The following is a 14,779-nucleotide window of genomic DNA, read 5'->3' on the forward strand; positions in this document are numbered from 1 at the left end:
AAATTTAAGTTCTTCGTAATTGTAATTCTTAGGTACTTAGTTAAATTTACAGCTCTTAAAGTATTATTATTTATCATGTAACTGAAGTAGAATGGATTTCTTTTTGTACACATGTGGATGACCTCATGGTTTTCCTTATTCAAGGACAATTTTCATTTTTTCACCAAACAGATATCATGTCTTAAGTCATATTGCAGTGGGTTTGACTTTTGATGATTTCACTGATTTCTTGACACACAGTTTATATCAAATAATTATTAATTAATTACTGTTCTACAACTAGCTGCATAAATATTTTAAGAAAGTCATTGTTTGTTTTCTTTCCCTACAAACTGTGAAACTACAGGTAACTTTTCTTCTAATAATACTGTCTTAAAAAGGTTTTCTAGGAAAGTCTGTCACTATAACTCCATTTAAATTACATTTTGTTCCCTCTTTTCTTTTCTTTTGTTTTCACGATGTCTTCATCTTGTGAAATCATTAGAATCTACTGTTATTAACAAAGTGTAGGGATGATAAGGTTTTCACCAAAATTGGAATAATAAGAATATAGTGTAAAGCAGATAACAGCACATCTTGTTTAGGCCTCTACAAAGACCTATTATTATTATGCTCTTAGGTAACAACGAAGGATGAAATAATGGTATCTACATATCTACATATGGTTTGCCTTCTTATTAAGCTTTAGAGTAGTAATATATTCTGTTGCCAAGGTCTTATAACAAGCTCCTAGTAGATATAAAGCAATAAACTGGAAACCCTTAAAAAAGTCATTGCTGCTTTTCTGCTAGAATTATGACAAGAACAGAGTTCACTTTAAATAAACTTTTATCCTTACACCACCTATGTAATTGTTATTGAGTGGAAATTATTAATGCAGCTATATAAACTCTAAGCAAGTTGGTTGGTTGGTAGACAATGGCAACTTAGTAAAAATGAATCAGAATGTTACCTGTGATAATATATAATGTGTATCCTCTCCGGACCTCAAAATTTTGTTCATGATTGTCTTTCTTGCTCACATCTGTCTTCACACTATCATCAGATATTTCTCATAGTTTCATAACATTGCCTGGCATGCTATGACCAGTGATGTATATGATTTAATAAACTCAACACCAGGAAAAGAGAGAATGTAGTCTGTGGATACTGTACATAAGTTCGATATTTCTGTGTCTTCAGCAATGTGTAACTACCTCCTTGAGTTGAGACTTCTCATCTAGAAAAATAGTACTACTTGCTAGTTTACTAATATAATACATATATCCATATCCAGTGGTCACGAGCCCTGCTGACCACACGCTGCCTGCACAAACTGGCTGTGTTGCTTTCTGTTGTGCTTGGTTTCTCCAGGTGTCTTTAATCCCTTGGGCTGCCAGGCCCAAACGTCAGTACTAATGGCTGAATTGTAAATGACATAGACAAATGAAACCAATAAAAGCAAAGATGAGAAGAAGCTGGTTTAAACACATTGTTCAAGACATGGTGACAATAGTTTTCTGTGAAACCTACTTATATAAAGCTGCTCTGCATTTCATAATGTCACTTGGCTGTCACTGACTTTTGATATGAAATTGTAGTGGATAGTAAATTTGATAGCACCATTTGTATCAAAACAAAACATATCACGCATAGTACATGAAGTTAGTGGTGCACCAATTGAAGATCATGTAGATTAAGTAGTTTGGTTATGTGAATTACATTAATATGAATGCACATAGCTGAAGATTGAGAAATCTGTAGGAGGCTTTTATGCAGTAGTGGATACCAAATGTGTGACGATGATGCTGTTTTGTAACTAATCTAACCAACAAACATTTAATCTACAGATAATCAGTGTCATTCAATCTTAAAAATAACTACATGTGTTTCTTTCACTACACCATCATCACAAGACTATTTTCTAAGCTCATTAGAAATTGAATTGGAGCAAAATAAATAAGGTTAAGGCAAGTGCTCATGAGGATCCTGGACCGGCATGGTTCTCAGCTTTCGTTATTGCATTAGCACAATGCCCTGTGTGCCTGGAAGTGATGAATTCCCATGCATCCTTTCCCTTTCTTTCCCCATTCTGTGTTTCGTATAAATGTAAGCATCAGCCATGTCATCACGAGTGGTGTCCGTTCTGTCGGACAGGTTGTAATGTTGTGTGTGCCTCACTGCTTTTTTAAACTAATTTGTGGCTGATTTTATTCCAAGAACTCAGTAATGTATGTAAATACCATGAATGTAAATGTGATTAAAAAAGTACTTTAAGTTTATGTATACAAATTTTCTGGAAGTGAAGGATAGAAATATCTTGTTTTTGGAAAAGAAGGTAATCTTCATTGTCATTGCCATCTATCAATTAACAGAATTGTAAGTGTAGAAAGTTCACTAAAATACAGGAAAAGAAATGCATTCTCTATAGTAAATATCTCTCAGAATTTCTGAATTACAGTAATTGGATTATGTTCTTGTACACTAGTATAGAGCTGAACTCCACTGACCAATTTTGATGTAGCAGGACATGTAGTGTGAAGGGAGTTTGTGTGCTAAGCAATCTCCTTTTCTCACAAAAAGCAGATTGCTGTTTGATCTTATTTACTTACAACAGTGGTCCCTTAGGTATGAAAAGCTATGAAAACTTGGGCTCAAAGCTATCCACAATACGGCCAAGTAACTAACAGAGTTGTATTTTAAACCTTAAAGAACAATAGCTTCCTCCAAATTGTAATACGTCGCCAACTGGTGCAGAAGCTGATCATTCAAGGAGGCAGCAACCAAAATTCAGATACCAGTTACGACTTAAAGTAAAATCTCAATCAAAAATCAGTCATTTTATATTAGGTCTGACAGAATGGACACAACTCAAATATATCAAACAAGACTGAAGTTTGTGCACATCACAGAATTCAAATAAAAAATAGTAAGTGTGACACTCATTTCAGTTTGATTCATGTATACCAAGGAAATGCAGATGTTCATCTTAAAGCATGTGCCATTCCAGGTTTCATAGCATTTCTGTGATAGCCTCCTGTGAGTCAAGCTAGTCAAGCTGACCTGTAACCATTCACTACACTTCTTCATATTTGCTCAATGTCCTCTGCTAATCATATGTGGTATGTGTCACACACACTCTAGCAATATTCTAGGTTGTCACACAAGTGTTTTTCATGCTGTCTCCTCTGTAGAGTGATTGCATTTTCCTACAATGAATCAAAATCTGCTGTCTGTTTTACTTTCAGCAGAACCAGTGTGATCATTCCATTTCATATCCCCACAAATTTTTACACCGAGGTGTTTGTATGAAATGACTGATTGCAATTGTCAGTCATTGGTATTGTAACCATCGGAACCACATTTTCTCATTTTGTAAAGTGTACACAAGGTTCCAATCTTTGCACCACTTTGACATGACGGAATACTAATGCAACCCTTTCCAGATATTGCTGCATCATCTACAAAATGACTGACGCTATTATTAATGTCGTCTATAATGTCGTGTTTATACAACAGTAACAATAAAGAGCCCCAACACAGTTACCTGTGGACTGCCTACTTCTACATCTGTTGATGATTATCCATGCCATTAATACCAGTTATCCCCACAGTCCGAGTGTTTAAAGAGACAGTCTCCCATGTATAAAAGAGCTTCAGATGTCTGATTTTACAAATGAGTTTGTGTGTTAAATATTTTACATTAAGTGTGTAAACCTTCGTTTGAAGACTCAAAACCCCAATTACATACGAGGACTATTCAGAAAGTAGGGAATATATTGGCACTAAAAAAAAAAAAAAAAAATGATGATGATAATGATGAAGAAGAAGTATATACATTTTATTATATACATCTGAAAGAGAGACTGACATACTACTTTTCCACATAGTCACCAAACACATTGAGGCACTTATCATAGCAGTGGACAAGCTTTGAAAGACCTTTGTTGTAAAATTCTTCCACCTGAGACTTCAGCCAGTGAGTCAGCCTGCCTGGAGTTCTGCATCGTCATCAAAGCACTGCGTTGCAAGCCATTTCTTCATCTTGGGAAACAAGTGGAAGTCGCTTGGTGCAGGATCGGGGATATAGGGCAGATGAGGGAAAATTTCCCATTTGAATGAATTAGGAGTTCTTTAGTGCAGTTTGCCATGTGAGGTTGGGCATTGTCATGCAAAAACAAAATTTTGGGTATAAGCTTTCCTCGGCCTTTGTTTTGAACTGCTCTTCTAAGGCCTTGCAAAGTTTGACAGTACCGGGCAGAATTTATGGTTGCTCCATGTTCGAGAAAATCAATAAGAAGCACACCCTGCCTATCCCAAAACACTGTCACCAATAGCTTTCTTGCCAACAAGGTTTGCAAACATTTTCTTTGTTTCTGGGGGGACCTTGTGACCCCCACTCCATGGACTGTAATTTTGTCTCACAATTGATGTATTTCACCCAAGTCTCGTCACCAGTTATGATTTGATCCAATAATGAATCGCCATGTTTGTGGTAGGCCTCCAGAAATGTCAACGTTGCCTCCATTTGCTGTTCATTATTGTGCTCTGTAAGCATATTGGGCACCCATCATGCACAAAATTTGTGGTAGCCTAGCTTTTGAGTGACAATTGCAAACAATAATTTCAATGAAACTTGTGGAAAAGAAAGTGAAAGCTCCATTATTGTGAAGCGACGATTTTCACGAATCATTTCATCAGTTTTAGCGACAAGATTGTCAGTCACAATGCTCAGGTGTCCACTCTTCTCTTCATCATGAACATTGGTTTAGCCATTTTTAAACCGAATGCACCATTTCTGGATGAAACATTCACTCGTTACATTGTTTCCGTACACTTCACACAGTTCACGATAAATTTCTATAAGTTTTAGGTTTTTTTGCCAATAAAAACCGTATCGCAGACCGCAGCTCACAACTGGCAGATTTTTTGAAATGCAGCGCACATTTCAAATTCAAATATTGAAAAAACCAGACGTGCAGAGATGTTCCCGCTGTCACGGATGGATGCCAACTGAGCTGCCGAGTTCACACATATACCAAAATATCGTGATTGGTGCGCGCCTAGTGGTGTCAGATGAAAATGTTCCCTACTTTCTGAATAGCCCTCATAGAATGTATTAGTTTCACCTTAGTGACCCATAGATTGGTGAAAAATTCCAAACCAAAATTGATTCATCTTAGATTCTGGCAGTTTTAAAACATCACATCTCTGGAACTGTGTCATACAATGATACAATTTTGCAGGTACATTCAGTGATGTATGTGGATACTGTCTCTAAAACATGTTGCAAATAAACTAGAAGTACAGTTGTAATACATTAAAATGAGATACCTGATGCTGAAGTTTTACTTCATGAATCACAAAAATGTAGTAAGCATTCCCATTGTAGTAGCTATAAGGGTGTCTTCCTGTTCAATTCACATATGGAGCATGGAAAGAATGATTGTTTGAATGCTTCTGTATGTGCAGTAATTATTCTGATCTTACATTCATGATTAGTATGCGAGTGATATGTAGGGGGCTGTAGTACATACCTGGAGCAATCATTTGATTTTCTCAGGATAGTTTACATACATCTTAAAGAGTCTTCCAGCTTAGTTTCTTCAGTATTTCTGTGACTGTCTTCCAAGGATTATAAAATCTTTGACCATTCATGCTGCCCTACTCCATATTTGTTCAATATTCCCTGTTAGTCCTATCTGCTATGGGTGCCGTACACTTTTACGAGCAATTTTCTAGGATGTGTCACACAAGTGGCTTGTAAGCAATCTCCTGTGTAGATTGACAGAACTTCCCCAGTATTCTATCTGTAAACCGAAGTCTACCACCTGCTGTACTTACAACTGAACCTATGTGATCATTCGATTTCATATCCCTATAAAGTGTTACACCCAGGTATTTGTACGAGTTGTCCAATTCCAGCAGTAACTCATTGATATTTTACTAACTCATTGATATTATAATGATAGGTAATCACGGGAAAATATATTTTTGTAAAATCCACATCTGTGTTTTGCAAAATTCGCATATAGTTTTGTTGAAATTCACATATATTTTCTTTGTTTGTAAATTATTAGACACATAAATTTACAAGATTGTCATACTACACGAGTGAAGACAGACAAATTACTAGTTATTTGAAATTGATCTTTTTGATGGGTTTGTTTGCTTTTGCAAAAACTTCAAGACCTTTTTCTTCCAAAATGGCGTTTCTTTTCTTCATTTGGCTGCATTTATGCTTTCAAAACTGGTTGTTCTGTTGAAAAGCAGCAGCACTTTCCCACTAGTTAAGTGAATGTGTCTACTAAATTCAACCTTTCATGGGCATTCACAGCCATGTGACCCATGCTTGACAACACTGCAGATAGAGCTGACAAGGCATTTAGCATAGAAGTAGAATTGAACGAATGGCAACTCAATTTTAACGATAGGAGAAAAATTTCGGCACTGTTAGAAAACTTTACAGATTTTGTTTTCCAGTCGTTACAGTGCAGAAAGATGGCGCTATAGGCTATAGTCACAGATGGCTGCGAACATAAACAGACTAGAATTTTGACCACCATAGGGGAAGGAGCAGTGCGCAGAAACAAACTCTGCCTCCATTTCGCTGAGCAGAAGCTTACACAAGAACTGACGCATTGTCACAGGGGATCACTGACCTCTTCTGGTTTTGTAAAGGTCATAATCAAAATCTGTGATGGACCAGGATTAGTCGCTTCAAAAGAAGAAAAAGAGCAATGCACAACACAAAGTACTGCACAATGGCGTGATGAAGTTAGCAGATTACTGTTTAAGATGTAGTTAAGGCCCAACCTCTAGCGGTATTAGATGCAAATACAACTCAAATCATCTGCCACATAATTTCCCACATTAAAACTGTCCCCGTTATACTATCTTTTAAGCTTTAGCTAACAAACCAACAGGCACGTTTCCTTCTTATAAAATGCTAGGTCTCATGGCTGAGTACTGTGTTGCATTATGTGCCGTGTAACTTAAACAGCCATCCAACCACCTACATTGGCATGGCTCCAGATCATTGAGCACACTGACACATCGTTGTGTTCGTACACTTCATTTTCCGTGTAGGTTCTTGTGCACATTATCATTATTAACTGGGCTTTGCCAGATGATGTACAATGCCAGTAACTGCTTATGTTTTGATATTTGATGCAGAAAATTAAGCTATTTCAACCTGTCTCTGACAAATAGCTTGTCTGGATACAATTTGCTATGGAACAGCATCTGTTAAGTAATTTTGCATATTGTCATTTTGAGGGAATTCGCGTCCATTTCACATTTATTGCAAAATGCAAATTTTTGCAGTCCTTAGTCATAGGATACTATGCTCTCTCTCTCTCTCTCTCTCTCTCTCTCTCTCTCTCTCTCTCTCTCTCTCTCTCTCTCTCTTTCTCTTTTGCGAAGTGCAAAATTTTAAATTTCTGTACACTTAAAGCAAGTTACCAATTTCTGCTCTGCACCACTTTGAAAGATCTGACTGAATATTTATGCAGCTTCTTTCACATAGTATTTCATTATAGCTAACTGCATCATCTGCAAAAAGCCTGATGTTGCTATTAATATCACCTGCAAGATCATTAATATATGATGTGAGCAGCAAGGGTCCCTAGACAGTTCCATGGGGTACACTTGAAGTTACTTCTACATCTGCTGTTGAATCTCCATCCATGGTAACATGATAAGTCTCCCTACCAAAAGGTCCTCAATTCAGTCACAAATTTCACTTGGTACCCCATGTGATCATACTTTTGACAATAAGCATAGGTGTGATATGGAGTCGAATGTGTTTTGGAAATCAAGAAATACATCTAGCTGTTCAAGATACTTCCATTATGTTTGAACTCAAAATATGGTCTAAGATTCTACAACAAATAGATGTCAAGGATGCTGGATGGTAGTTTTGTGTATCACTTGTACTCCCTTTCTTGCAGATGGGTGTGACCTGTGCCTTTTTCCAAGAACTGGACTTGGTTTTTTTTTGTTCAAGATATCTGTGATACATTATAGTTACAAGAGGATGGAACTCGGCCGCAAATTTAGCATAAAATGTGATAAGGATTCCATCAGGTCCTGGATCTTTGTTCAATTTTCATGATTTAAGCTGTTTCTCAAAGCCACTGACACTAATACTTAATCTATTCATCTTTTCAGTGGTACGAGGATTAAATTGTGGCAGTTATCCTGGGTTTTATTTTGTAAAGGAACACTTGAAAATGGAGTTAAGCATTTCAGCTTTTGCTTTGGTATCCTCAATTTCACTTCCTGTCTCATTCACTAGGGTCTGGACACTAACTTTGGTGCAATAATAGCTTTTACATATGACCAGAATTTCTTTGGGTACTGTGAAAGATCACTTGACAGTAATCTGCTAAGGTAGTTATTGAAGGCCTCACAGATTGCTCTCTTGACAGGCAAACTCGTTTCACTCATTATCTCTCTACCTATAGCCCTACACTTTGTTTCACACCTATGATGCAGTGAACTCTGTTTCGTAAGAAGTTCTTTTACAGTGACTGTATCCAATGGAGATTCCCTCCCATTATGAACTGTTCTATTGGGTACTTATCTGTCCAGTGCGTGGTCAACTATTCTTTTAAACTTGAGCCAGATTTGCTCTTTACCTGTGCTGAAAGTTTAAAGTTCCCCATTGTGAGATGTCACTACTGATTTTTTATCTAGTCTATTGAGCATACTTTCCTAATCATTGTTGCCACAACTGTGTCATGGTCACTGATACTAGTTTTGATGTGGACATCCTCAAAGAGGTCTCTCTATTTGTTGCCATTAAATTCAATATATTTCCATCATGAGTGGGGATCTTAACTATGTGTTCTAGGCAGTTTTCAGAGAAGGCATGTAGTAATGCTTCACAGAATGTCTTATAACACCAGCCACTAACAAAACTATAATTGTACTAATTAGTTGTTGGATGGTTAAAGTCTCCCCTGATGATTATGCTATGATTGGGGAACATATGTACAATTGAACTAAGTTTTTCTATAAAGTTTTTGTTTGTATCAGGAGATGAGTCTGGTGGGCAATAAAAGCATCCAGTTATCATTTTATGCCCACCCCTGATACTGAGTCTTACCCAAACAATCTCACATGCCACTTCAGTTTCTATCTTGCTGGATTTGAGTTTCTTGTATACTGGGGGACATTGCTGCAAATTGTGACAAAAGTCGTTGAAACTCCATGCTCAAGGCTGGTCTCCTGAACTATCTCTGCCAGGTGGTGGAATGACCCAAGAGTGGCCTTGGAACCCAGATGAAAGGAATCTTTGTTCTACTTGTGCCACAGTCTGTAGTTGCTTGCACACTGTTCCCTCACTGGCTGCTTGATTAGCCTCTTCAACATGTTGAATGTGGCCTGCAGGCATACACACTAAGTGCACCTGGTGTCCTTTCATGTCCCTTGCTGCAATTTTCCTACCATCATTTGCTGTGCATTTCAACTGTTGACGATTAATAGACCTCCTACCCTTTTCTGTTCACCTCATCTTACCACCACACAAAACAGATTTTCCTAAAACAGGTGAAGTGAGTCCCACTGGATCAGTTTCAGTGAAAGACATCAGCTCGGACTGAGTCCTCCCTGGTCCTCGTCCACCCTGTACAAGACGCCTAGATCTGCTATTGACATGCCTCTCTCAGTAAAGTGAATGGTTAATGACAGATCCCATACTTTCTGCATGGGAGAGAATAGTACATGAGGTACCTCTGGTACAGATGTCACAGGTCACTCTCGGGAGCTCTCCCAACACACCAATTCTCAATTCTCATCAACTGCCGATTGCTTGACTGTAGTCAGGGTGAGTTACAGATCCTTATGAATGTCAACCATTGCATCCAACTATTTTGTGTGTGTGTGGGGGGGGGGGGGGGCGTGGTCATACTTTCATTAACAGTCTTTGTTGTGGTGAAGAGGCAAGTGCTTCTTGAAAGTCAAGAAATACCTCTGCTTCATTGCTTTTATCTGTGGCTTTCAAAATGTCATGGGAGAGAAGCTCAATCTGAGTTAAAAGTGACTGAAGTTTTCAGAATTCGTGCTCATTGGCATGGAGGTCATTCTAGTTGAGGATCTGGTTGAAATTTGAGCACAAAATATGTTGTTCTTAAATGAGTCTATCCCACTTCCCAGCCTCTTGTTCTTTTCTATTTTGTGTTTCTGCTCTTCAGTATTGCTGTCACTGGCATTGAAAATTTTCAATTAGAAATCCTGTTTTAATTTAATATTTATGTTGTGAGCACTTTGCATTTTCCATAGCCAAACCTCTGCTTAATTTTGAAAGATAAATTTTTCGATTTGTTTCCTTAACTGGTGCAGACCAAATCGATAGCACCACAAGTAGATATGAGATTTGTGTCATTAAACATAAGTAAAACTGTCAAACAACCACGCAACTGTGATGTGTGTGTATGGACATAAACAGTGCTTCATTTGATTTAAACCAAGCATGGTCTTGATTGCAGTTTTTGTTTTTTCTGCATTTTGATAACATGTTAGTGCAGCTGTAGCTGGTAATATTTTGTAAGTACTCTTGTGAACAGTTATAAGGGACCCAGTTAAGGGACCCAGTGTGGAGCACCTGTTCATGACATTATTTGTAACGTCTTAAAAGCCTGATACTAATATTGAACCTGTCATAATTGAAACAGACAATGCTTCATGAGCGCATGTATGGCAAGTCACTATCAGCTGCCGGTGGTGCAGGTGCATGTGTGGTGGAGACACCAGAGTTGCTTGCTGTCCGAGAGAAGGCAGAAAAAGCTGCAGCAGAGAAAGCGGCAGCAGACGCTGGGCAGACTAATGGATCACTGGAACGGCCAACTGCTTCTGTATCCCAGCCATCAACACCTCTTAAGGGTCCCATCAATAAACAGATAGAGACTCGTACTTCAGATGGAAAGAGAAGAATAACACCTATGTACATACCTCCTGCACCAGATGCTGGGTGAGCCTTGATTATTTTTTCTGTAATTTTAAGTTGTATTTGTGTGTTGTATGTGTATTGTGTTCATTTTAAATTGAGTTTGAATGGGGGGCTGCACTAGTGCCTATTAAGTTCACATCAGTCATGTTTTGTGTTGTAAAGATAATGTAATTGTACAGATAAAAAACCTACTTACCAAGGAGCAACAGCAGAAAATGTATATGAAGGTTAAAGAAATATGCAAGCTTTTGGAGCCAGTGGCTCTTTCTTCTGGCAGAAAGGTTGAGGGGAAAGGAAGAGTGATGAAGAAAAAGGATTTGTGAGGTTTAGGAAGTGAGGAGAGTAGAGAAAAGTCACTCAGAACCTTGGGTCATGGGAGACTTACCAGATGGGATGAGAAGGGGAGGGGGCGAATGTTTAATTTGGGCATTGAATGTCACCGAAGAACTTTGGCATTTTGGTCGGCAGTGCTCTTTCCAGTGTTATTTCCAGACATTGTGAACATCAAAGTTTGAGTGTGTCATTTCCTTAGCAGGGGATAGTGCCTATTTTCTTGATATCAGTGTTCTGTGAGTCAGGCCAGCAATTTCAGTATGTATGAACAGCTGAGGGATACTGCTAATTTTATGGTACTCTCTAAGGAAAGCATTTTTATGCCCTGTCTCTGGTAGTTGTATATGGCTCAAGGAGGGCAGTCATGCAGTAGGAGTTGATTGTACTGTACTGCTGATAGTGTGGATAATGTCATTTGGTGCCACACCAATCTTGTTCGTATGTGAGCAGTTAATCTTTGGAGGGGCACAGTATTTCACCTCTGAATAGATGAGCCCAACTTCTAATGTGCAAAGCATATTTACCTAGGAGCCCAAATAGATGCCATACAGTTTATTAATCATTTTAATTCTCGCCCTTATTTTACCTGTGGTCTTTGTCAGGTGCTCCTTCTAAGCAAGCATTCTGTCCACGGTAGTTGTCACGGTTGAGACCTTCCCCTTCAGAGTTAATGTTAAGCTCTCTTCTTGTGACCATAACAAAGGTGGAAGCATGATACTTCTGTCTTAGTTGTGTTAAGCTGCAGTCTCCATTTATGAAAGTAGTTGCTCGGCAGCTTTAAGTCGGAGATCAAAATGTCTTTGGAGGCCTCAAATGATTCATGTTGTGCAACTCTAGCTGAGTCATCTGTGTAAGTAAACTTTCTGGATTGTGTGTTTAGCTTGTTTGAAATATAAAGATTCAAGAAGATAGAGGCAAGTTTTGAACCTTTGGCAGTTCGTCTCCATGTTGTGTACCCTGTGTAATGTCAAAGAGCTAACAATGCCTGGTATTCAGACAGTCGTCAATTGCTGACCTCCTGGCAAGTTTTAAAACATCTATGGCTGCATCTTATTGATCTCTGAATAAGACCTTTTGTTGCATTATATCTTTATATCTAGGGTTCTTTGTGTCAGTCTTCTTCAATGTTTGACTCCAGATGTTTAGAAATGGAATTTACTCCTCCGTGATAATGCTCCGTTTAACCTTCCAAATAATGCATTATACAGGGAAAGATAAATGAGCTAGTTGATTAAATGAAATGTGAAGAAAGAGAGATTACATTTGCAGAAGTGCCAAAATAAACAATGAGTTATCAGTGCAAAAGGGAGAGGGAGTGTGTGTGTGTGTGTGTGTGTGTGTGTGTGTGTGTGTGTGTGTGTGAGAGAGAGAGAGAGAGAGAGAGAGAGAGCGAGCATGTGCATTTGTGTTTGTGGTCACATGCATGCATGTATGTCTGTGGTGAAAGACTGGATTAATCATAAAATGAGAAAGTGACAACGGAAAATACAATGTTAGGAAGAGAGAGGATTGTAGTATGAGGGGAAAATAATGAGAGGTGGTGTGTATTTGACTGGAATTGGGCATCAACAGTAAATGTAATAAATAGTCGTTTGTTTGATTCAGATGACCAGTCTCTGGACTGTAATGGTTTAATTTTCCTATTCACTCTGATTTTGCCAGGGATGATTTTGTAGCTGTAATGCACAAGGTTTGGAACTGTACAATGATTTACTGTATCCATGGAATTATTCTCCAGTCACCATTAGTACAGTACCAGTGCTTATTTGAAGTTTCTTGATAAGAAGTATTTTATGTGTTTTAGGGGAATCTACATCTACATCTACATGACTACTCTGCAATTCACATTTAAGTGCTTGGCAGAGGGTTCATCGAACCACAATCATACTATCTCTCTACTATTCCACTCCCGAACAGCGAGCGGGAAAAACGAACACCTAAACCTTTCTGTTCGAGCTCTGATTTCTCTTATTTTATTTTGATGATCATTCCTACCTATGTAGGTTGGGCTCAACAAAATATTTTCACATTCGGAAGAGAAAGTTGGTGACTGAAATTTCGTAAAAAGGTCTCGCCGCGACGAAAAACGTCTATGCTGTAATGGCTTCCATCCCAACTCGTGTATCATATCTGCCACACTCTCTCCCCTATAACGCGATAATACAAAACGAGCTGCCTTTTTTTGCACCCTTTCGATGTCCTCCGTCAATCCCACCTGGTAAGGATCCCACACCGCGCAGCAATATTCTAACAGAGGACGAACGAGTGTAGTGTAAGCTGTCTCTTTAGTGGACTTGTTGCATCTTCTAAGTGTCCTGCCAATGAAACAATATTATCTATGTGGTCCTTCCAACTGAAGTTGTTCGTAATTTTAACACCCAGGTACTTAGTTGAATTGACAGCCTTGAGAATTGTACTATTTATCGAGTAATCGAATTCCAACGGATTTCTTTTGGAACTCATGTGGATCATCTCACACTTTTCGTTATTTAGCGTCAACTGCCACCTGACACACCATACAGCAATCTTTTCTAAATCGCTTTGCAGCTGATACTGGTCTTCGGATGACCTTACTAGACGGTAAATTACAGCATCATCTGCGAACAGTCTAAGAGAACTGCTCAGATTGTCACCCAGGTCATTTATATAGATCAGTTAGATGTTCAGTCAGTAAAGAAAGAAAGGGACATTGTTAAGTATATTAACAAAAGTGATCTTAATTGTTATTGCAATGTTAGTTTTAATGAACACATGCACAATGCAATCCCACATTATGTAGCTGGCATCCTGCAGGGAATATTTTAGACCAACACTGGGTGCATAAAAGTCAAAGGTGTCTTGGAGGATAGTTCCTCGTCATACAGTTATGTTTACTGCTGGCACGCAACTGTTTACAGTATATAATATCATAATTACTTATGATGTTACGTCGACTATATTAATATAGCTGTTATTCATGGATGAAAATTTGGTTTGCTTTTGTAATGTAAAGGTGATTGGTGGCTGAAACTGGGATGCCATTGCTTTCAGTTGTATTAAGAAGGATAATATGAACACAATTTCTATTTTGTGTAATATATGCCCTTGTGATGTTTTAGCCGGCCGCGGTGGTCTCGCGGTTAAGGCGCTCAGTCCGGAACCGCGCGACTGCTACGGTCGCAGGTTCGAATCCTGCCTCAGGCATGGATGTGTGTGATGTCCTTAGGTTAGTTAGGTTTAAGTAGTTCTAAGTTCTAGGGGACTGATGGCCACAGATGTTAAGTCCCATAGTGCTCAGAGCCATTTGTGATGTTTTAGCATACCACACATTAATGTTGTCTGAAGCTGTGTGGACCTATTCAGGAAGATTCACAGTATCTGTTTCTGTTGCTAAATCTTTGTATATACATTTTTGTTGCCTGTATAAATGAAGTGCTGATGATATGTGGCTAATTTGGATAGAAGTTCATGGTGATGTTTGTAAATTTACTATTATTGGCAAATGTACCATATATACATTAATTTGGTCTGTGT

The 14,779-nt window shown here is 38.4% G+C and overlaps 1 protein-coding gene across 2 annotated transcripts in view; it reads left to right on the plus strand.

Moving 5' to 3' along the window:
- The window catches only part of LOC126285323 (protein HIRA), a 236,297-nt gene that overhangs the window by 116,691 nt on the left and 104,827 nt on the right, over window positions 1–14,779 (plus strand). For both annotated transcript variants that reach the window (XM_049984625.1, XM_049984626.1), the window contains one exon: window positions 10,659–10,954. In XM_049984625.1, the coding sequence (XP_049840582.1) occupies window positions 10,659–10,954 (296 nt within the window). The remainder of the gene's footprint in view (window positions 1–10,658; window positions 10,955–14,779) is intronic.

The sequence above is a fragment of the Schistocerca gregaria genome, chromosome 8 (genome assembly GCF_023897955.1).
Source record: "Schistocerca gregaria isolate iqSchGreg1 chromosome 8, iqSchGreg1.2, whole genome shotgun sequence".
Taxonomy (NCBI): domain Eukaryota; kingdom Metazoa; phylum Arthropoda; class Insecta; order Orthoptera; family Acrididae; genus Schistocerca; species Schistocerca gregaria.